General features: G+C 35.0%; 1 protein-coding gene across 1 annotated transcript; it reads right to left on the bottom strand.

Annotated features, from left to right (window-relative positions):
• Positions 1-61: 61 nt before the first annotated feature.
• Dhod (dihydroorotate dehydrogenase 2) lies at positions 62-22,442 on the bottom strand. Its single transcript, XM_089245827.1, has 9 exons — positions 22,245-22,442; positions 19,166-19,378; positions 18,860-19,059; positions 18,291-18,540; positions 16,527-16,607; positions 14,495-14,581; positions 13,710-13,863; positions 6,076-6,235; positions 62-3,362 (listed from the first exon to the last, which is right to left on the bottom strand). The coding sequence occupies exons 1-9, from the start codon at positions 22,272-22,274 to the stop codon at positions 3,284-3,286; spliced, it is 1,254 nt and encodes a 417-aa protein (XP_089101953.1). The 5' UTR covers positions 22,275-22,442; the 3' UTR covers positions 62-3,283.
• Positions 22,443-22,685: the final 243 nt, after the last annotated feature.

Below are 22,685 nucleotides of genomic sequence, written 5' to 3'. Positions count from 1 at the left end.
CTACAGTAATCAATTAATTTGAAGATTTACAAATGAAGCCAAACAAGTTCACACACACACACACACGCATAAAATTTTTAATGTAACTTCATTCAATTAACTTGAACAGCATATATAACACATTTATATGAAGTTTAAAAACCTTTGGGACCATTTGATTGTTGAAATTTTGCGACACACAGATTGAACATGAAAACAAATACATAAAATATTTTTTTTCACAAATCGTTACAAAAGTTGCAAGAATGATTTGTTCAGCACTTTTTGGGTACTAACAAAAATATCCATATGTTCTCGCTTCAAATTATGACAGTAATAAATTTATTATCATTAACAGACGAGTCCCTATGAGGGCAGAAATGAATTTTCCTTTTCTGAAATATTGCCAGCCAGTTTTCCATATCTCTTGTACTAACAAGGGAGAGTGATGTCTTTTGTCACAAACAGTAACTATATTTGTTTTATACATGCTGAAATTCATTTCTATCAATATGTACCATATACCTATTAATTGCAATAGACCAGGGGGTCTTCAACCTTTCTCAGTCACGAGCACTGCCTATACCCACCACCAAATGAATAGCACTCCTTAAGGTAACTTTGACACACTTATGCTTGTGCAATGCGCAAAATTTCAATCCCTGAATGCAATTTTTGCAGGTTTTTAATTGAGGCATTGATCAAGTGTTCACGAGCACAAAATTGGACACGAGCATTGAGAACTCTTGGTACTTTGAGGAAAAACAGGCTGAAGATGGTTGCCAGTAGACTCAATAATCCGGCTGTGTGTTCATTGAGCACTTTTTTGCCAGTTCTTTTGTTCGCTCGACTGACTACATTTTTACAAGAAAAATATATGGGTATAAACTTGCTTCACAAATATGTGAACAAGATAAAAATACATAGACAAGCAAAGAGAAAGGCAAATGGGGAAAAAATAGCATACATTGCATGTGTGAGGCATTAAGGGACTACATATTATATGCTCCCTACAAAGATCTTATCTATGAGGGGTGTTGGCTCTTTATGTCCTCCTGCGTCCAGGAAAACCGAACAATATTCTGTATGGAAACCATCCTTCGCATCCTATAAAGTTCAATCTTTGTTTTGATTTGATTCTCCAAAGGAGACTGTCTCCTTCATTTGTGATAGTGTCTGCATCTCTGTTGTTTCTCTTGTGTATGTATCCTTGCAGTAGAAACAAAAGCATAAAACATTCTCTTGTTCAAAATGGTTGAGAAAGGTGGGAAGTTAGTTGAACTTGCTAAGGAATATGCACTCCGTACAACCCATTTTTTTTAACTTTAATGGAATAATAAAATTACCAGGTATAACAGCATTTTTTTTTTTGTCCTTGCAAAAAAGAAATGCATAAATTTATTATGGAAATTCATTTTGGTAAATTTATAAATTATACAATATTCTAAATTCATATTTGAAGTTCATTTCATTTTTAGCTTTATATGGTGTTTTGTTACAAAAAATCTAGCATATACAGAAGTTTAAATAATTTGAATGCATTGTTTTTTCGAAGACCTAGTAATCTGGTGTTTTTGGTTATCCAGCATAACCCTAGTCCGATGTGTGACAGATTACAGAAAGTCAACTGCACATTTAAATGAATAATGAAAGAGAAATTCTAAAAATAATGCTCTCATGAAGATAGATTTAATTTTTCATGATATTGGTATAATTTTAACTTGTGAACAATCAATTAAATGTTGAAATGTCCAATTATAATTCAAGCCCTGTTTAATGCAGCAGACTCTCGCTAATCCAGCACTTAATCAGAGGCCAGGGCTGTACCAGATTACTGGAAAGTAGTTTAAAAAGCTCATATAAATAATAATTTCATAAACTTGTGCACTAAGACACACAGTGACTTTTCCTCTTCTGCACTTGAGGAAAAAAATACTAGAAATGCCAGATTATTGGACTGAACAGACTAATGCAGGGCTGTATTATTGAGAATCTACTGTAATTATTAAATAGAATATGAAAATAGTTGTTTTTCACATTTATCGACACAAATTGCAGTTGGGCCCAGATATATTCACTCACGCCATTTGGTAAAACAAAATTATTTTCCATAGCAAGATCATAAAATCGATTAGCCTTAAAATTAGTCATCTTTTGAGGAACAAAAAAAATCAACTTTTGCACGTTTATCATTTTCAAATGGGAAATATAATTTTTTTGCATTTGAATCAGAGGCTGTCATGTAGCTATACATAACCCTCACACAAATCATTTAAATATGTTAAAAATTCAATAAAATCTATATCGTACTCTTTATAAGGAGGAAAATATAAAAAATAGAGATATTTTTCGATATTAATAAAATTACATTCTATAATTATGAAAAATCTATTTTTCTGTACAGCATGCACATTCATAAACGATTTTCTATTATCTGCAAACAAAATGCCACCACTAGCACGACAAAGAGCTGACTTTAACTAAGAATTGATCAATAAAATAAATATTATCATTTAATTTGGGAACATCAACACTATTTAAATGTCATGTTTTAACCAAGCAAAATGCTTGATATGAAAACAAATCATTCCAAAAATTAAGAAATATGCCTTTGGCTTTGTAAACCAACCTTCGAAATTGTAAAAAAAATCAATGATTTTGCATCAAAATTTTTTACTGTAATTATCAACCCCATTCCTGGTTACTAGGGGTTCACTAACGTTAAATCAGATGAACATTCAGTGTACCATAGGATTCACAACATCCACTGCCTGGCTGTTCAAGTCGTCACAGAGTCGCTTATACAATTATATCGATACCTGCACAGAAAAAGTTTTATACCTGATCAAGAATTGTGCAAATTGGTAGAGTTTATTTTTAATAATTCTCGTACGATGATAAAGATCTTCATTGATGTAGATATTTATTCCCTTAAGCAGTTTCAGAGCACGAACATTTTCTGAGTATGAAAGATAAACTTACAAAAGATCAAAAGTAGGCTGCCATTTCTTGATCTTCTCATGATGTACTCTCGATATCATATTCATCTCAATATCACTTAATCCCAGATGGTCAGCACAGATCTCAAATTCTGAGTACCACACCATTTACCATTCATTTTTTTCCTCAGTGATACTGGAAAACAAAAGATTATCTCGTTTTGAACGATCTTCCAAATCACCAATCTTAGATAGTGTGGAGCCAATTTTTAGTGCGCGTTCTCACTACGAATGGACAGCTGCCATTGGAATGAGGAAAATGACAAAAATTGTACAGCAAATCAGAAGCAATGGGCATATATGTATCAATGGTGGTTCTGTATTCTTCGTATTTTGTTATGGTGACTTCCAACCGCTTCATGAACATTGGAAAATCCATTTGATCTATTCAGAAAAAAAAAACATAATTATATATAAAGATACCACTTCATATCCATGAAATACACCCAGATTCACTTGTAAAGAACATGTATATTACAAATTTTCACACATACAAAGTGTTTCATTTCCCGTAAATTTAGTATCAGGGTATGAAAAAAAAATAATGATTTAAAAAAAATCGGCCTTTTTGTTTTAAATCAGATTTTTTTTGATTTAAATCAGGTTTTTTATTAAAATTAACTGACTGCTTATTAATTAAAATGAATCTTATTAATCATTAAGAATGAATATTTTCATATCACCTAACTGCTTTTTCCTCCTAATTGCATAAGTTTAATTAAGCATTAATGAATAAACAAACAAACTATAAGCAAAAAATACGAACACAAAAAATTTGTGTTTGTGTGACATGAAAGGTCACTGAGCCCAAATTAACTTAATGGATTAACATTTTCCTTGTAGAAAGTGCTTTCATTCATGAGGGTCCATTGAAGTGAATGAGGGGTGGCAACTCAGTATCATACAACTGATGCAGACATCTCAATTCACTCAATATACAACCAGTCATTCATCATCAACTAAATAAAACTAATTCCATAGGCAAGATTGTTTATGGAAAAAGTAATAGATGTTTTTCCGACTTGCATGATGTTGCTTAATAGCTTAGACATTCTCATTCTTTCACAGATTTAATGAGTTTTGGTAAAATAGAACAAGCAAACTCAATTTTAATGCAAAAAATAAAGTTGAAAGCTCAATGATATCTCTATGTTGGTACAACATCTATTATTTTGAATCAGCAATTATTCAAAAAATCATCAATGAATAAGGCAAATACCAGTATTTGCTGGTACTGGTATTTGCCTACAATCGTTGACGATTTTTTGAGTATTATTAAGTAAAGTCATCTACTCTTTCATAATCAGCAATTAGTTTTTCAGTCCTTGTTTTTAATCATGGGAACCCTAGTGCCACATTGCAATGCATTGAATATAGTGCAGTTTAGCTCCCTATATTTTTCTTTAATGTTTTCCATGCACAAAATCCAGAAATAGAGCAGCTTCTTTCTGCATTGTATCTAGGGATTAAGATCAAGTCTATATTTACCCAAAAAAAGATCTTCTATACTTCTTTTAATCACAAATTTTATCACATATCAGTAACATGCAAACCACACCAGGTTACATTTACTTCAATATCATTGATTTGTGTAAAGAAAAAACAAAATTTTTTAATTTTGTGATTTAAATCGGCATATCCTGTTTAGTATTGCTCATCTATGCATATCAAACCAGTACGGATACAACAAAGCTTGCTATAACAAATATTTTCACTGTTTTTCCAACTTATAAAATAAGTATAAGCTGGTTAATAAGATTTAAGTTATAATAAGTTATAAGCTGGTCTTACTGTATTCAGTAGACTTGGTCTGAAAATAGGATTCTCTGTATACAAGTATAATCTCATTGTTACCAAATATTACTAGTAGTGTTCTTTTGCTTATATACGTGCCAACTTTTGGAATCTAGAAATCCGACGATTCTCCCGAAGGGGGTACCCCCCCCCCCCCCCTCCAGCACTCATAGACTGGATTAAAAAAAATTCACAAAACTTTTTTTTTCAATTTTTTTTAAAAATCAATTAAGAAAAAGTTCCACATCCTCCCCACGGAAGGTTCAGCTTGCCCTTTAGCAGAATATAATTCCAGGCAGAATGGAGAAATCACATCTACATACTGTTCATAAAACATGTTTCTTTTCGTGGATGCTATCAGTGATTGATAATCTTGGGTATATAACCTCTTAAAAGCTTTATATAGCTTAAAGTTTTAAATTTTCTTTCTGAAGACATATTTAATCAGAGGAAAACAATTTAAAAACTTCAAAATACAAAGCTGCTGATGAAAAACTTGTGTTTACCGTATGGCTGTTAATGGAATACATAACGATTATACAGGAATTTCGGCAACCAAGGTCATGCCCCTGATAAATGATTGCCGATAAACAATACGTAAACAAAGTCACATCTTTGTCAGTTGCTTAAATGCAGTCACCTAGACTTTTTTACGACTGCTCGATGAAAAATGACCATGGCTCTCCTCTATTGGTGTTTTCCCTAACGACGAGGGAAGTCATTGACGTCACGACAACGTGAAAGCTTGAGTAAAATCTAATTTTCTGCCAAAATCCGGAGAAATTTTAACAAATCCGGAGAGCGGGAGGAAGGATGAAAAATCCGGAGTCTCCCGCCTAAATCCGGAGAGTTGGCAGGTCTGTGCTTAGAATGCGAGACACACATAAAAATTCAATTTAAAATTATAAAAGTAATATACAGGCTGCCCCATAAATCTAGACTAAATTTGCTTATTACTAGGAAACAAACTATGCTGCACCATCTATCAGGAGTTTAACTATTTTTTTCCTCAGAAAAGAAAAAAACAAAAACCACACTCTTTGATAAGTCAAAGGACATAAACTGCAACTCAGTAAGTTTCAATTTCTGATTTTTAAAAATCTTTAAATTTATGGGACACACAGCCTGTATTTAGTTTGTGTAAGTTTACTCAACCAAATCATTTGAATTAGGATATTTTGCTCATAAAATAACTTTCATACATCCATTGATCAAAAATTCTAAGATGGTCTGGCTGATGGATGGTAACAAAAGTCACTGAAAACTGCAAATATAAGTTTATAATAAGACTAAAATTGCTTACAATAAAATATCTCTCAGCTCCTTTTTAATCTTATCAATCACCGGAGGACCATTGTATATTAAAGATGTGTAAATTTGCACCAAAGATGCACCCGCACAAATCTTCTCGTACGCATCTTCTCCAGAATTAACACCACCTACACCAATGATTGGCACTTCACCTGTAACATTTAAAGATGGATATTTCATGCTGTATTTGTTTCACATCATAAAAGGATAAAAGCCTGCAAACATAGGAATCAGCCAAACACAAACATGTGATAATAATTTGCAAAGGACAGAAGGAATTTCATTAATGACCACATTCATTTCCTTTTTTAAAACATTATAACAATTAGAGTACAGTAAAACCTAAATTATCTGATGCAATCAAGATCAGCATACATCTATACAAACACAGAGTTTTTAGAAATTTACATGTCCCCTACATCAAAATTTCTGGAAAAGTGAGTTATGCATCAATTTAAAGGTCCTGTATCATTTAAACCAGTGGTTCCCTACTACAAATGCCTATGCGGGGCAGTAGGCAGCCCACTTCATTATACAACTACCTCCCACATACAAGTCAATTTCACATAGTGAAACTGAAGGTACAATTAATCGAGGAGTGATATTGTAGGATGGTGAGGAATCGACGAGCATTCAAGACTCTGGAGGTCACACAAGATTCCTTGAGGACAACCTGGAACAAGTTCATGATACACAACCTCCAGTTGCTAAGAGAATCCCCTTCAAAAAATGTTGCCAGGGTATGGAGATGCAGAAGATTTCACAGACCACGATGACGACTCAAACCTTCTCCCACAGTCACTGGTGGTCCTGAGGTGCCACGCAAGGGCATGGGGTAGAGAGTGATGGCATTACTTAGCATGTTCTTAAACTAATGTGGGCATTTTTACACTTTTGCATCCATAACCTCAACCTTAAGTGATCGCTATTGGAAACCACTCAGCTAGATCACATGTTGTTATTGAGGTCAGATTAACACCCAGCTGAATGACAAATACAGTGGGGATAGTCTACATATGGACTGCAATGCACAATTCATGGGATTCAACAGCAGCAAATTCGTAAGGATAATGGGAATTTGTAAGAGCTATAGGCTAGAAAACATAAGACTATTATTGACAATTAAAAGCAAATAGCATGGAATGACTAGTCCCACTTCCAACTTCATAGCTGGAAATATGGTAGAGCCTGCACGAAACTATGATCCAACATGCCAGATTGAAATCATACGAATTCATTGTGATTTGATGACATAATGCAGAGGCATGGGCTCGAACCCAGGAAGAAATAACTCCAGAAATTTTTCATCCACTGGTTGAATAAATGCAGTTTAGTTTAAAAAAAACACTGTTTGCTTCAATACATTTTTATCAGTAAAACAAAAACTCTTTGCATACATTTCATCATATTAAAAACATTTGCTTTCATTGATTCAAAAAAGAAAATAGCTCCCAGCTTTGACCTAGAATAAATGTGAATTTTTTAAACACTTGGGAAAATTATTTATTTTACAATCTCTTCATGGAGCACCCAGAAATATTTGGCGGAGCACCAGTTTGGGAACACTATACTAATTGTAATCAATGCTTTATTGAGCTAAGGTTTCAGAGAGGGAATTCACGCCCGCCCATTCTCAGGAATTTTTTACGATTTCTCATTCTCAAAATCCCAAGAAAAATACCAGAGAATTCAGGAAAAATATTGTTGCAATACATAAAAATTTTTCAAAACAATAATGGGAAATATTCATTGAAAAATTAATTTCCTCTAGCACTGCTTGAAAAAAAAGTAAGAGGACAGAAAAATACATGGGAGGAGGCTTCTAGTTCTAAAAACTGTACAAGTAACCTTGTAGCTATTATAAAATCCTAATACTAAGAGAAATTCAAAAATTCACATTTATTCCAGGTCAAAGCTCTGGGAGCTATATTTTTTTTTTGAATCAATGAAAGCAAATGCTTTTAATATGATAAAATGCATGTAGAGAATTTTGGTTTTAATGATAAAATAATGTATCGGAGCAAACAAACTATGCAAAGAGCCTAAAGCCATAGAAAGTCCTTCTTTCCTCTTTACATTCCATTTTATGACCCTATTTGGGGAACACTACAGATGAATAAGAGATAAGATCTGAAAAAAGAAACATTGAGTTTTAGAAAGCATATAGCAGGTTACTGCCTTTCATGATTTCTTTCATTATATGTACAGTAAAATTTCCCAAAAACTACCACTAACGGGACCATGAAAATGTGGCCAATATTGGGAGAGGTAGTTTTATTTCTGGGAAAAAAACTAAAATTTGTGATGCATGTACATAGCATATAAAATGACAACCCACTCTGTAACTGATTACGATAGTTATATAATTGATAATTAAAATATATGATTATATTTTGATGATAATATAATAATTGATTAATCAATCTACAGCACTATTACGACATTCTAAAGTGCTCAGGTAGAATGCAAAAAGCGAGAAAAACTGATATGGATGAAGACAGTGTGCCAGCAACCCAAAATAGTTCTTTGTTCACATTAGACCCTCAACTAAACCAGTGTTTCCCGAAGAGGGCAATATCGCCCCCAGGGGTGATGGGATGATCCAAGGGGCAGTAGAAGCTACGGATTTGTTATAAGATCTCATGGGTTGGCTTGAGTTGGGGGCAATGAGAGCAAAAAAATGTTCAAGGGGCACGATGGAACAAAAAGTTTGGGAAACTATAAACTATACATCCAGGGCGCTCCTGAGTCCAATACAATGCTGAAGACATGGGCGCTGATATACATTCTTGTTAAAGGAAAGATTGACACATCCTCTTAAAAAAATTGTAATTTTTTTTCTCAATTTTGTTAATATGTTAGATGAATGATAACAATACATTAGGTTAGTGAAAACCACCAAGGAGACACCAAGGTCCCATACTGGTTGTTACAATGAAGTTAATTCAATAACATTTCAATTATCATACAGTGTAAAATAAAGAGTCACTATGTAGTGATTTTTGGGATTGAAAACAAAAAATTATGAAAAAACATCAAAATAGGAAGTGGGGTTGGGGAATGCGATTACACAAACACATGTAATACATAAAATACAAATATATATAAATAATGCAACGGTCACAGGGGGGTGCTTTAGTGATTATAAAAAAAAACCTATAAATCAACATATGATTATGCATGAATTGGATTGGCAGAGCAGAGTTGACAGCAAGGGTATTTTAATGAATAACTCAACCACGGGAGGTGAAAAGACAGTAACACACACACAACAGGGAGTGATTGAGAATCTGAGGATGAAATCTATATATACAACGTTGTATATCAAACTGATTTTCCGTGTGTGTCTGTGGATATATGTTCTCTATACAAATCTACAATTTTAGATCGATCGCCACCAAATTGTGCACATATACCAAATGGGACCCGACTAGAATGATAGGCTTTTCGAATGACGTCATAATCATCATCGGTTTAAGGGTCAGGAAAAGAGTGATCCTCATAGAAATCAGTGTTAAAATTGCCGATTTTAATGTAACAAGGCAGAAAATTGGTGGGGTTTTCTGTCACATCAATAATTTTAAAAATTGTATTGAATTCCCCATTTTTGAAATATTGAGTTCGCTTAGAAGCAAAGAAATTTAATATGAAGTAATTAGCACGGCCTACTTTTGAGTTGGATATCCATGCAATAACATTGATTTCAACTTTTTATTTATATCTTCTCAAGCATGAAAATTAATGTCTCCACATTGTCTTTTAATATTCAACTGCATAAATTTATATAGTTCAGGTTGTTTTAAAATTAATTATGGGCCCGTAAAGTATATTGAATCTTGTAAATTCCACAGGTTTAATTAAGCATTTTTGTAAGCAGAAACATGCAGATGGATAACTCGAAGTTTGGGAGTGGGGGAGTCGAAATACCAAGCACCCTTAAAAAAGGGGGAAAATATTAATTTCTACGTTTCTTTAATCCTAGATTTGTTTCTTTCATGATTCATGCGGAAGTCGCCGTATTGGTTAACTTAGACATGATTTGTATGTCCCTCAAAGAAAAAGGGAGAGATCACGTGATCCGAAAAAAGCCTCATTGAAGAAAACCTGGGCAGCGCCGGGTATTATAGCCAGTCAGAAATAATTTTCAATATTGAAAATTTGTAGTAAGTGTTTTTTGAGATTTTTTCTGAAAATTGAAAATGAGAGTACTGTATGAGATCATTTGGAAGGCTATTAAAAAATTTAGGAATGAGAAAGCTAAAATGTTACTTTAAAGTAAATGGGAATATAAATGTAAAGCTAATACCCTTTACATTTCTATTCCTATTTGCAAGAACCATTTCCTTTGGATGGAGCCATCTCTTAGACTAAAAAGTGCTGTGAACTTACATATCCCTCTAGTCATTAGCTTTGTCCTCACTAGTGTGCCTATTTTCAACTTTCAATCTTTTTTTTTTCTTTACCGCTGAACTCTATTGCATGCCTCAAGTGCCGTGTCTTTTTTCTGTCTGCACCTATATGCCAAAACCTTTCAATTCAGATGTTAATGCAACTGTGATAGCAGATACAATTTACCCACTTTAATGTAAAAAAAAATATGTGAGTGAAAATTGTGCGATAAAAAACGGAAAATATAGAAATCATTCAAAATTTCCCCACTTCGGAATAAATTTAAATTAAATTAAGTTGTTTGTTAACTTTACCTGAATATAGTCAAGTCAAAGAAATTAAGAAAATTGTACCCTTCTATTCTGCACTCACTTGATAAGTCGCAATCTTGTGCAGTACCGCGGGGCAGCTCACAACAGATTAAAATTTTTTTTTTTTTAATATTCCTCAAAATTGAAACGTATATATATATGACAATTTTTTATGTGTTCTAAATGAATCAAAATAGGAAAAATATTGGTGTTAAAGAGTTAAAATATCGAAATTATTCGCTGAAATTAGATATAAAAATAATCGAAACAAAAAAAAAAATTATATATATATGGTACTGAATAGTACCACACACACGCCATAGAGCACCCTGTACGTGCAGATTCCTCAACATGTTCATTCATGAAAACTTCATCGGCAGAAAAAGTACCAATCATCATCATCATCAAGCTGACGCTCCCAAACCAAGCACGTGATTTTGTACAGGGAATGCCTAGAGAAGAGCTCGTGTACAGGGGACGTCGACCAATAGGATATCTCCGATCACGTGGAATCGAGGTAGGATACTCAATGAGTACCGGTTTTTCCTGGCAGTTGGAGCGAAGCACAAGCACGAACGGAGCAAGAGATGCGGGTGGCTGTGCCTGGCAGGCTTTGAGTAATCCATGGCGGTCCGTCGTAATATTGCAGTGATAATATAAAATCAAAAAAAAAAAAAAAAAAAAAAAATTGAAAAAACGAATTAGACCTTTCCCCAAACAAGCAAGAAAAAGAGCTCATAATGATACCGAACAACCTGGTTTGCCATCGAGAGACGTCCAAGGAGGACAACCGAGCCATCGCATACGCCATCTACTAATCCATAGTACTACTACCAGGAATGATCGACCAAACCTCCGTTTCATCCATCGCATATTCCATCGAAAGGCTACCAGGAATGATCGCCCAACCCTCCGTTTCATCCATCGCAGTGTTGTGCGTGTCTCAAAGTCATCCATCGCAGTGTTCGAGCAGTGTTGTGCGTGTCTCAAAGTCATCCATCGCAGTGTTGTGCGTGTCTCGAAGTAACTTCGGGGTCAACAGTCGAGAAATAAGGGTGACGGTATCTAGATAAGTAGTAATTCTTTGATGTTCCTTTTGGTTGGAATCCTCCCCCCTACCGAGAATTAATAATGACAATCAAGAATTTAATTGTGTTGTTTTTAATTAGGTGCACCTGCCCGTGTAATACTGAGATCTCATAATCAAAAAAAAGGGATGTTAATAATGTGATTTCTATGTGAAGTTTTATTTAAAGAAATTAAGGAATGTAATTTTGTTTTTTCAACAGCAATGAGGTTAAGGAGAAACCTAATTAAATATCCATTTCTACCTCTCAATCTGTGAGTTTTTTTTTTGGAGTCACTTAACGCTTTCCTTTTCAGCCCTTCTGAACCTGGGTGTCAAAGATCATGAAAGACTCATAAAATACGATACTAAGAGTGGCCAAGTCTCATAATGACACAAAATATAATTGTACAATCTCATACGTATTTAAAAAAAAAAAAAATTTCGTTTAAAATTATAGTCGGTGCAGTATCCTTTTTCTCAAGTACTAATTTATACACCAGAGCAGTGGTTCTCAACCTGGGGCCATATGGCCCCCTTGCAGTCCTGGCATATTCTAGGGGAGCCACGGAAGAAAATCAGAAGAAAGGTGATCCACGACAGGTGGTGAAGGGAGTCATAGAGAGCTGTGAAGAAAAAAAAGCTTTAAAAGTGAAACATGGTTGAAAAATATTACTACATTCAGAATTCATCAGATCTGTCCATAGAACGAGGGGCATCTTAACCCTTGGGTATATGTGGGCATGACCCGGGTCTTCATGTCTATAATAAAGGGATAGGGACTGCACTATATGGGATCTAGTACTATGATTTTCATATGTAAGAACAGCTTACATGTGAAAATCATAGTACCAAATCTAGTACCAGCCTAGCATGGAGGGCTGCCAGAGCAACAGTTGATGTGTTGGGAGGGTCGATTTATTATGCATGTTCGTTGGATCGTCCCGTATTTTACACAGATCCGTTTTTACCATATAATTTGACTCCTGGGAGAGAAGATAATCCATCATTTGAATCCGTGCTTAGCCAGGATTCTAGACATTGACCTGATTTATTAAAATTTCATTCATAATAAAAAAAAATAGAAAGTATCTCACTCTTGGATGAGGGTAGGGGGGGGGGCCCTGGATAGGACAAGGGGGCCACGAGAAAAAAATATGATCCGTCGGGGGACCATGAGCTGAAAAAGGTTAAGAAACACTGCACCAGAGCACTGAATTCAAGATAATAGAAGTGAAAAATTTTATCCCCTGGTTGCAGCTATAATAACGTTCATGAAAATAAAATCTACATGAATCTGCACAGTTTTTGAGAAAACAGCGAAGATTATTAGTATGCTGAAGGGCACTGCCTGTTCTTCATAAATTCGGGACTTAGGCGAAAATTAATTTTTCCTCCCCACCCCTCATTATACAATGTTCTTTGAGGTGACATTTTCTAGTTGCAAGCACACTGCCTGTGCCCATCATACAAAAGGGAGCACCAGCACAGCAAGTTTGGCATACAAATTCTTGAAATCTGAATGATTTTAATCATTGAATACAATTTCCACAAAGTGTTCAAATTGAGACATTTATCAAGTGCTATCGAGCATGAAATTAGACAGAAGTCGAGCACTCCAGGTGCTTCAGGAAGCACCACAGTGCTTGCAAGCAACAGATTACATGTCTGCCATAGAGTATAATTATGTAACAAACTTGAATACAAAAGCACTTTTTCGCAAAAAAATTTTATTACTTCTTCACTAAGAACTAGAAAATACATTTCTCTATACTTTAAAACCCACAAGTAAATTTTATGACACCTAAAAACTCTCGAAACCTAATTTTAAAAAAATAGACCACCTTACGTGTTAATTACCTTTAGTGAGCTGGTACATGTCTTTTATAGTTTTTGTACTCAGATCTTTAAGAGGCTTTCCGCTCAGTCCACCAATTTCATGTTTTTGTTCACTTTGTAAAGAGTCTGGTCGTGAAACTGTTGTATTGCATACTATGAGCCCGTCAATTTTTTTCTAAAAAGTCAATCAGGAAAAACATTTTTACATAAAATATTTAATATTACATAGCAGACATTCTTCACAATGTGGTATGATGAATATATTGTTATTAAATGCTTTTATAAATAAATGAAAAGTTCATTAAATTAATATATTATACATATAAACAAAACCACAACTCATTGTAGTATGGTCGGCATTCACTGCCTATCAATGATTTAAAATTAATGATACTTATCCACAGTTACTACATTTTATTCAGATCACATTCTGAGTAAAAAGAAATTGGTATAATAACAAAATAATGACATGCATTTCAATTATACATTCTCCAGTATTCTTCTCAGAGAAGGTATAATAATTGAACATGCATATCATTACTGATGAAGTATATTCATCACATTCTGTAATAAAAATGTATTGCATATAGAGCCAGAACAAGAGGGGGAAGGCAAAATTTTAAAGGTGGCAAATTTAGATATAGGAAGAAAAACACCATCATAAAATAATCAAATTTTGCTGTGGTAGGATGGCGTAATCATGTTTGCTCCTCCTCACAAAAATCCTAGTTATGCCCTTGATCATATGTAATAATAAGTAAAAAGAATAACCATGAATTTAATTATTTTTCAAACCATGAACTTACATCTTTTCTGGTAGCCACTCTTGCTATGTCTTTCTTTTCTTCGTCTGTGAGATCTGGAGCGATTTTGATTAGAATTGGAGGAAAAATCTGAAAAAAAAACATTGTAACAATTTTATATAAACTGAATGCAAGAACTTGGTAAGAGCAAATTTAAATTTTAAAGGAGAAAAAAACGATTTAGAACAAAAAAAAATAAAGTTGGCATTTTAATAAGATTGTCCCTTTCCTGGCATCCAGAATTCAAAGCTATTCTGAGGAAAAGAAACAGACTCTATGGCTGTTATTAGTACAAATTCATTCTCAATGTTCCCCAGCACTTGTGGTTAGCATAATTAGGGAATTTCTAAGTTTGTGTTACTGAATTTAGATGATTCTGTTTGTTCTGTTTGCATTATGCAGTTACAGTGTTAGTTCGTTTGGCTTAGCGCTGTTTTGTCTTGATTGATTATTGTGGATTGTAATTGATCATCAAATCTGCAAGTTTAGAAGGTTGGGATTAAACAAGAGGCATAGAGTTGGATAAAACAGCCAGAACAGTGTTTTTCAAAGTGAGCGTCACAACTCCTAGGTGTGTTACTGGGAGCCAAAGACATTGACGAGTGTGCTGGTTTGCGCATTGAAATCTGTTCTTTTATGCATGCATAGGCCAGATGTCTTGGGTTTCCCGGGACAGTCATGGTTTTTTTGCTATTAAATTCATTGTCCAAAAAGAGCTTTCATGATGCCTGTTTGTCCCGGTTTCTCCTTGCACAATCAAAGATCTCAAAGAGAACTATTTCAAAGTTTTAAAGTCAAACTGAGAGTGTTTTATAATTTAGAGTGGTCTTGGTGTAATTATGCTGCATATTAAGTGCTCCGTCAACTTCTAATGTATGTATGGTTCACTAGATGGCAATATATGTTTCAATGTAGAAATATAATTCTATATAAAGTTACGAAATTCAAAACTTATAGAAATAAGGACATTTGCACGCATGCTTGGCAATGCCACTTACTGAACTTTACAACAAATGGCCCCATTATACAAGAGAACTGCAATATTGTTTTTTCAATTAAAAAACCGTGGAAAAATTTTTAGTGTTTTTTTTACAGAGAGTACCTAATCATTTAAGAATCAGGCATTGAGTATTGTTTCACCCATTTTGTTTATTTGTGAATGGAAAAAGTAATCCCAGCTCCATTCAAGGAAGGCACAGCTCCATGAGGCCCACCTGGGGAACCCCATTTATGGCTTAAACTTTGAATCTCGCTTATGTCTCTGACAACAGCAGTCCCTTTCCAGTGTTTTACTGCCTCTGTGTAGAGCAGTGATTCCCAACGTAGGTGTTAATGCCCCCTGGGGGCGATGGAATGTTCCAGGGGGCGGTAGAAGCTATGGATTTAACATAGGATCCAATAGGTTAGATTACGTTGGGGGCGATGGGACAAAAAAAGTTGGTGTAGAGTATAGTGTGATAATATTTTCATATTACATTGAATGTTTGCACCTAAATCAGGGTTTTGAAAATATCCTGTTTCTGTCCTGGTTTTTAACAACGGATTACATGTTTTGTCCCAGTTTTAAATAGAAAATTATAGTATTTGTCCCAGTTTCTCAGGTACCTAATCTGGCCACCCTATGCATAATATCTATTAACTATTTTGGGAAGCCATAGATACACTAGGGACTAAGACAAGGAAGCTGTGACTGAAAAAAGTTTGAGAGAGAGAGAGAACAGCTGACCAATAAAACCAATGAACTTATACTAACCCCGTTAGCCCATAAGACTATTGATGATTTCCGCAAAAACTTAATCAGTATCTTGAAATATTCATTAAACAATTAATAAACTTTGGATGATCAAGCCCTAAATATTTATACTATTCTCAATTCCTTCTAGTGATTCAAAGTTGAGTGTAATTATTAGTTGTCAATCTGACTTTTCCCGCATTTTGTGGAAATAGAATGGATTTGAATGGCTGGAATATACAATGAAACAGACCAGATGTACTTTAAACTCTGAGAAATAATATCCCCTTTACTAATACATACAGCATTTCTGATATCAGGCCTATTTACTTCTGGTGCTTTTATTTGTAGCTTCAAAATTTCTGATTTTTTGACTTCCATCACCTAAAAATGTAAAACTTGTTAAACATGGATCATTGTTATGCTTTTTTACAAAAACTGATAAATTATCAATCATCAAAAAACAAAATAGAAGTCATGAATTAAAAGAATATAAAATTATATTTGATCATTTTTGTCACAGTCATTGCATGCATACAACTGTTGATTAGATTGAGACCTACTTTATTGACGAAAATCTGAAAGAGAACAGAAGTGTTCAAAAATTACTTTTTCCGTACTTCTCATTGAGAGGTGGGAGGTTGGTGTACTAATCCTTCAGTGGGGGACTTCCTGAAGTAGCAATGTGTTTGTTCCAGACTTTGCCCTGAAGCCACGCTGGAAGAGAACTTGACAACAGGATAAATCTGGTGGCCAAGTTCTGAAGTTCATTCACTCAGTAGTAACTGGTTTTGCGGCCATGTTATTGCAATTTCTTTTGCACATCTGCATGAGGAAAGATTCTGACAACGACCAATAAGGTAATAAACTTGTGACACCTTTGATCATCATTTGGTACAGTAGGCAAGTATCTTATTGACCAGAGCTATAGCGCTCTAGTAATTATGTCTCCAGCATCTTTCAAAACATGAATACCTTGAAAATTATCAATGACTGCTGGTGAATGTACAATAAATATGTTTATAAGAATGGGCTTCAGTATGACTACACTAAAGCTAAACTGAAGAGCCAAAAAAACTGGTACAGGCATGCGTATGCAAATAAAGAGATATGGAACCAATCAGAATATGGCGCTGCGGTCGGCAACGCCTACATAGCACAACAAGTGTCTGGCATAGTTGTTAGATCGGTTACTGCTGCTACAATGGCAGGTTATCGAGATTTAAGTGAGTTTGAACGTGGTGTTATAGTCGGCACACGAGAGATGGGACATAGCATCTCCGAGGTAGCGATGAAATTTGGATTTTCATGTACGACCATTTCACAAGTGTACCGTGAATATTGGGAATCCGGTGAAAGATCATGCAAGAACGGGACGACTGACGAAAATCATTAAACGTGACAGACGTGCAACCCTTCCGCAAATTGTTGCAGATTTCAATGCTGGGCCATCAACAAGTGTCAGCATGCGAACCATTCAACGAAACATCATCGATATGGGCTTTCTGAGCCGAAGGCCCACTCGTGTACCCTTGATGACTGCACGACACAAAGCTTTACGCCTCGCCTGGGCCCGACAACACAGACATTGGACTGTTGAGGACTGGAAACACGTCATTCCGACGGACTTGGACAATTTCAGCAGGACAATGCGACACCCCACACATCCAAATTGCTACAAAGTGGCTCCAGAAACACTCTTCTGACTTTAGACACTTCCGCTGGCCACCTGAATCCCCAGACATGAACATTATTGAACATATCTGGGATGCCTTGCAACGTGCTGTTCAGAAGAGATCTCCACCCCCTCTTACTCCTACGGATTTATGGACAGCCCTGCAGGATTCATGGTGTCGGTTACCTCCAGCACTACTTCAGACATTAGTCGAGTCCATGCCACGCCGTGTTGCGGCACTTCTGCGGGCTCGCGGGAGACCTACATGATATTAGGTAGGTGTACCAGTTTTTTTGGCTCTTCAGTGTATAACCAACATAGACAAAAGAGAGGAAAAAATTAAAAGATACATATAGATGCTAAAGTAGTAACACAAAAAATTTTATAAACACCTCATCAAGCAGATCTTCGAGGGCAGTACGATTCTGTAATGATCTGAGGCCAGGAGTATTGGGACTGGACACATTGATCACTAGATAGTCTGCTATTGCGCAAAATTCTCTTATTCCTGTGGCATAGTCTGATGCAGCTGACACAGAAAGTTTGTTTTTGCCAAGATTAACACCAAGTACACCATCACCTTTTTCATGAAGTTGTAGACGAGATTTCACATGCTCATGACCGCTGCTGTTGAAGCCATACCTGCATATTTAAATGATTATCATGAATAAATGATTTTTTTAATTTAAAAAGAACAACAATCATACAAAAAAATCCTTTAGAATTGAATAAAATCATATGATGTTATGTGACATTGATGTGGCCAAATCTCATCTCGTGGTTCAAGGGCATTATTAAATGTACCAATTTTAGAGTTGTTCAATGTTAAAAATTAAAATTTCGAGAAAAGGTACTTGAATAATTTTAAAACTTTACTCAAACACAGACATATTGTTGTCTAGTTAATTTTTAAAGAAATTTAATGAAGACATTAAAGATTTGTACACTTCAATGTATCTACCTGTTTATAATAGCCTCATCCTCCCTTAGTCTAAAAACTCTTGGTCTCTGATTTCCTTCTTGTGGTAAAGGAGTCACTGAGCCAACTTCCAAGAAACCGATTCCAGTTTGAAACAGTCCTTCAACAGCATCAGCATCTTTATCAAATCCTGCAGCAATACCGACAGGATTCTTGAACTTCAAGCCCCACACTGTTGTTGACTAGGTATATAAATAAACAATTTAGAGCCTTGAAAATTGTAAAAATGTGTGATTAAATTTCTGAAAAAGTGGAAATGTAACATGCATATAAGGATAAATGCATTACCAATACATTGAAATCCTCAAATTTTGATTTAGGAACCAAGTTCCACTTGGCACTCAGAATCGCAAATTTATGGGCATTCTCTGGTTCAAAGGCAAAATGTATGGCAGGCATTAGAATGTTACGATGGAATTTCTCGTCACCATGATGGATGCCTATAGCAGTGAATGCTGCAGTCCCACCAAGAGCTAGCAAAGTCAATGACTTCAATTTTCTCTATAAAATTTTTAAAAAAAAGTTAACACAACAGAACATGAAATAATATAATTAATTCATTTTTACAACAGGCAAGTTCTGTGCCATTTGGCAACAGAAGCATTGGAAATGTTTCGAACATGTGAGTGCTCTTCTTTAGTTTTATATAGGAAATTTTAATTGCTGAATCAATTCTGGGGGTGCTCAGATCCAAGCCACAAATTATTGTGGGTGATGAATGAATGAACGAAAGAACTTTGCCACTGGACTTATCCCTCTGCTGAGATCTCTTCCAGCCCAGCTTTGTGGCAGAGTCTGGAACACTTTATTTTGTGTCAAAAAAGAAAAAAAAAAAACCCCATATAAATTTTTTTTCAACATATTTTCCCCGGACAATTCGGTATTTTTTTAATTATTATTGTGGGTGCTGGAGTCCATAGCACCCAGACTCGGATGCCACTGTTATATTACTATGGTTTTTGAATTTCACATTCTGAACCGTAGTTGATCTGTTATAAGTTTTATGTTAATTATAATTAGAAAAAAAAGGATGAGGTTCACATACAAGTATTACATGTGAATAACCTCTAGCTGTCAAGGCAGAGGTGGGTTTATTGAGGGTTATACAAATTTTGCCACCCTTATCCCATTCTACTAATTTTCTTGGTCAATCATTCCTCAAATTTTCCAACCCCCTGAACTTGCCACCCTGGGCTATAACCCCTAAGCCCCCATAAATACACCACTGCCTGTAAATATGGATACACTACTCTCTACAATCCAGCCTATATACAACGTTTTAAGCAGGTTTTCTTTGAGCATAGAAGAGGAAAACATGTCTGTGCACATTTGATATATTAAATGAGTATTTTCAATTATCTTCTAGTAATCCAGGCCACCATGGTCTGATATATGCCAAATTAGTGAGAGTCTATAGTACTTAAACTAACATTTCTCAGTGAGGATTTGGTCACAAGTGTTTTGAGGGGGGACAGATAAAAAATTTAAAAAGAAAAAAAAAAATTTTTTTTTTGATCAACCTAGTATTACAAAAGCTGCAGATTTGTTACTTTCATAGAATATTTTGCTTTTTTTTTTTGAAATATTTTAAAGCATTTTCAAGAAAATAGCTTGCATATTCACAAAGCTCACAAAGCATATGCTCATTAAAAAAATTCTGATTTTCATCACGTTTTTTGCTTATAACATGTAGAGTTTTCAACTAATTTTCATGAAACTTACAGAAATTTTGACGCTACACACAAGACATCCAAAAAAAAAAAAATTTTTAATGTGACAATTCAATGTTCAATGAAATGTGGTTACGATGGGATTTGCCATCGCTGCCATACTTAATGTTGGTGGCTACGATGGCATTTGCCGACGCTCAGACTTTTTTCTGTTTTTCTGACCAGTCAAGTGGTTAAGACGTCATTTGCCGTCGCTGATATACGTAATGGTGTTGCCTACGACGGCATTTGCAGACACGCTGACTTTTCGGTCTTTTTCACATAGATATGACAAAATAATTTGTCATACATGTGCTGCCATCTCTGTACAGCCATCCTTCTACTTTATTATCTCATCACTAGATGGAGTTGACAATTATATTTCAAGGTCTGAGATTATTATTACTATTATCTTTGTCATGTTTTGCAAAGCCGCATCCCCATCGCTTTGTTTCAATTTCCAACTCCCTTGCGAAGATGTATCTGCTTTATTACTCATATATCTTTTAGCAAAGGTTCAACTACTATGGTTCCACATAAATCCATCAACAGCATTTCTTTTAGTCACAGGACATTATGACTGCCCCTCCCCACTTTTGGGGTGTCATATTATGTCTCGACACATTCGAGCTATAAAAAAAGTATTTTAATATTTCAAACTTCCAAGAAAAGGAAAACATCACGTGCATCTTCAAAAAAAAGTGGGCACTGCGGGTAAGGCTCGGAGAAATTAATTGGACAGTTGACTGGTTAAGAAAGACATGCATCTGGTCTACCGTTATCAGTTCCTTTCACGCTGGTTGTTTACACTTGTTTGACAAATTTATGACGTTCTTCTGCTTTTTCCTTCCTCTATATCATTAGTCAAAGTTTCAGTGAGGTACAAAATGACCCATTCACCAATTGCGTAAAGTTTTTTTTTTGTCCGGCTGCCTAAGTGTTCAGATTGGAATGGCACCTTGAAAAAGTGTCAGTTATTTTAATAACAATTTCAAATTAATCATGAAACATCAGATATCACAGGGTGAGCACGAGGACAGTGCTGTTAGTGAATTATATGTGAAATCTGTAAGTGAATTATGTGTGTAATCAACAAATCGTGATATTGTTTGCAAGGACTTTGAATGAGCAGGGCCGTCTTAAGATCACCATCGGGCCCCTGGGACAAGAGATTTTTCTGAGGTCCTACAAGGCAAATTTACATGTATGCTCCTTGAAAATTTCAACTACAGTCAATGCTCGTTATAAGGACCAGCAGAATCCTACGTTTTCATAGAACGACTGTCATATATGTTTTACTTTCTATATAATGTCTATTTTTGATAGGATGAAGGGAGTTGTTATACAGAGTGTCGACTGTATATCTAATTTTTGTGATGTACCCCGGCCTCAAGGCAGCACTTTGAATCAAAATAAAACCACCCAGCTAGATATTTTGTCAGCTGGGGCAAGTTCAGCCCCCAGGACACCAAACCCACCTACTTCTCCCCAGTTGCAGCGCTGCTTGTGAAAATATGGTAAATATTATTTGACTTCAAAATTTACAAACATATTTGTTAATTTTTTTAATCACAAAAATTGCGTTCAAATTTGAAATTACTCGTAGTATCACATAAAACGGTAATATCATAAAATAATTGATACGCATATGAACTTACAGCAAGATTATTAGGTTTTCGGTAACTCATGTCTTGATCCTTGTAAAATAGAGTATCTAGAAAACTTGTATATGTTGTAGAGGAGAGATGTAAACCTTAGAGATATTTTTCCTCGATGATGTAAACACGTTTTTCGTGCTTTCCTGTTTCAAACATGTTTCCACGCGGTTTCACGTTTCAAACGTTTTCCAGTGGCAACGTTTATTTCCTTTTCAAATTCAATCTTCAACCTTGTAAATTAAAAAAAAAATCCTCGATATGTTAGTTTAACCAAAAAATACGAAAAGTGTCCATTTACTTATTTGGGAAAAACTAATTAAGTTCGTAATTTATTCATGTGATTACATTTTTTTTTTACTTTTGTTTATTTCTTTTTTTTTATTAACTCCCGAACCTTTGCTCTTAACGAATGGAAGCAAAAAAATCTTTTATGTTAAGGCA

The sequence above is a fragment of the Pholcus phalangioides genome, unplaced genomic scaffold (genome assembly GCF_987345545.1).
Source record: "Pholcus phalangioides strain wild (caught in Gottingen) unplaced genomic scaffold, Ppha-v1.0 ptg000016l_1, whole genome shotgun sequence".
Classification (NCBI taxonomy): Eukaryota; Metazoa; Arthropoda; class Arachnida; order Araneae; family Pholcidae; genus Pholcus; species Pholcus phalangioides.
This window is presented reverse-complemented; position numbering and strand designations above follow the sequence as displayed.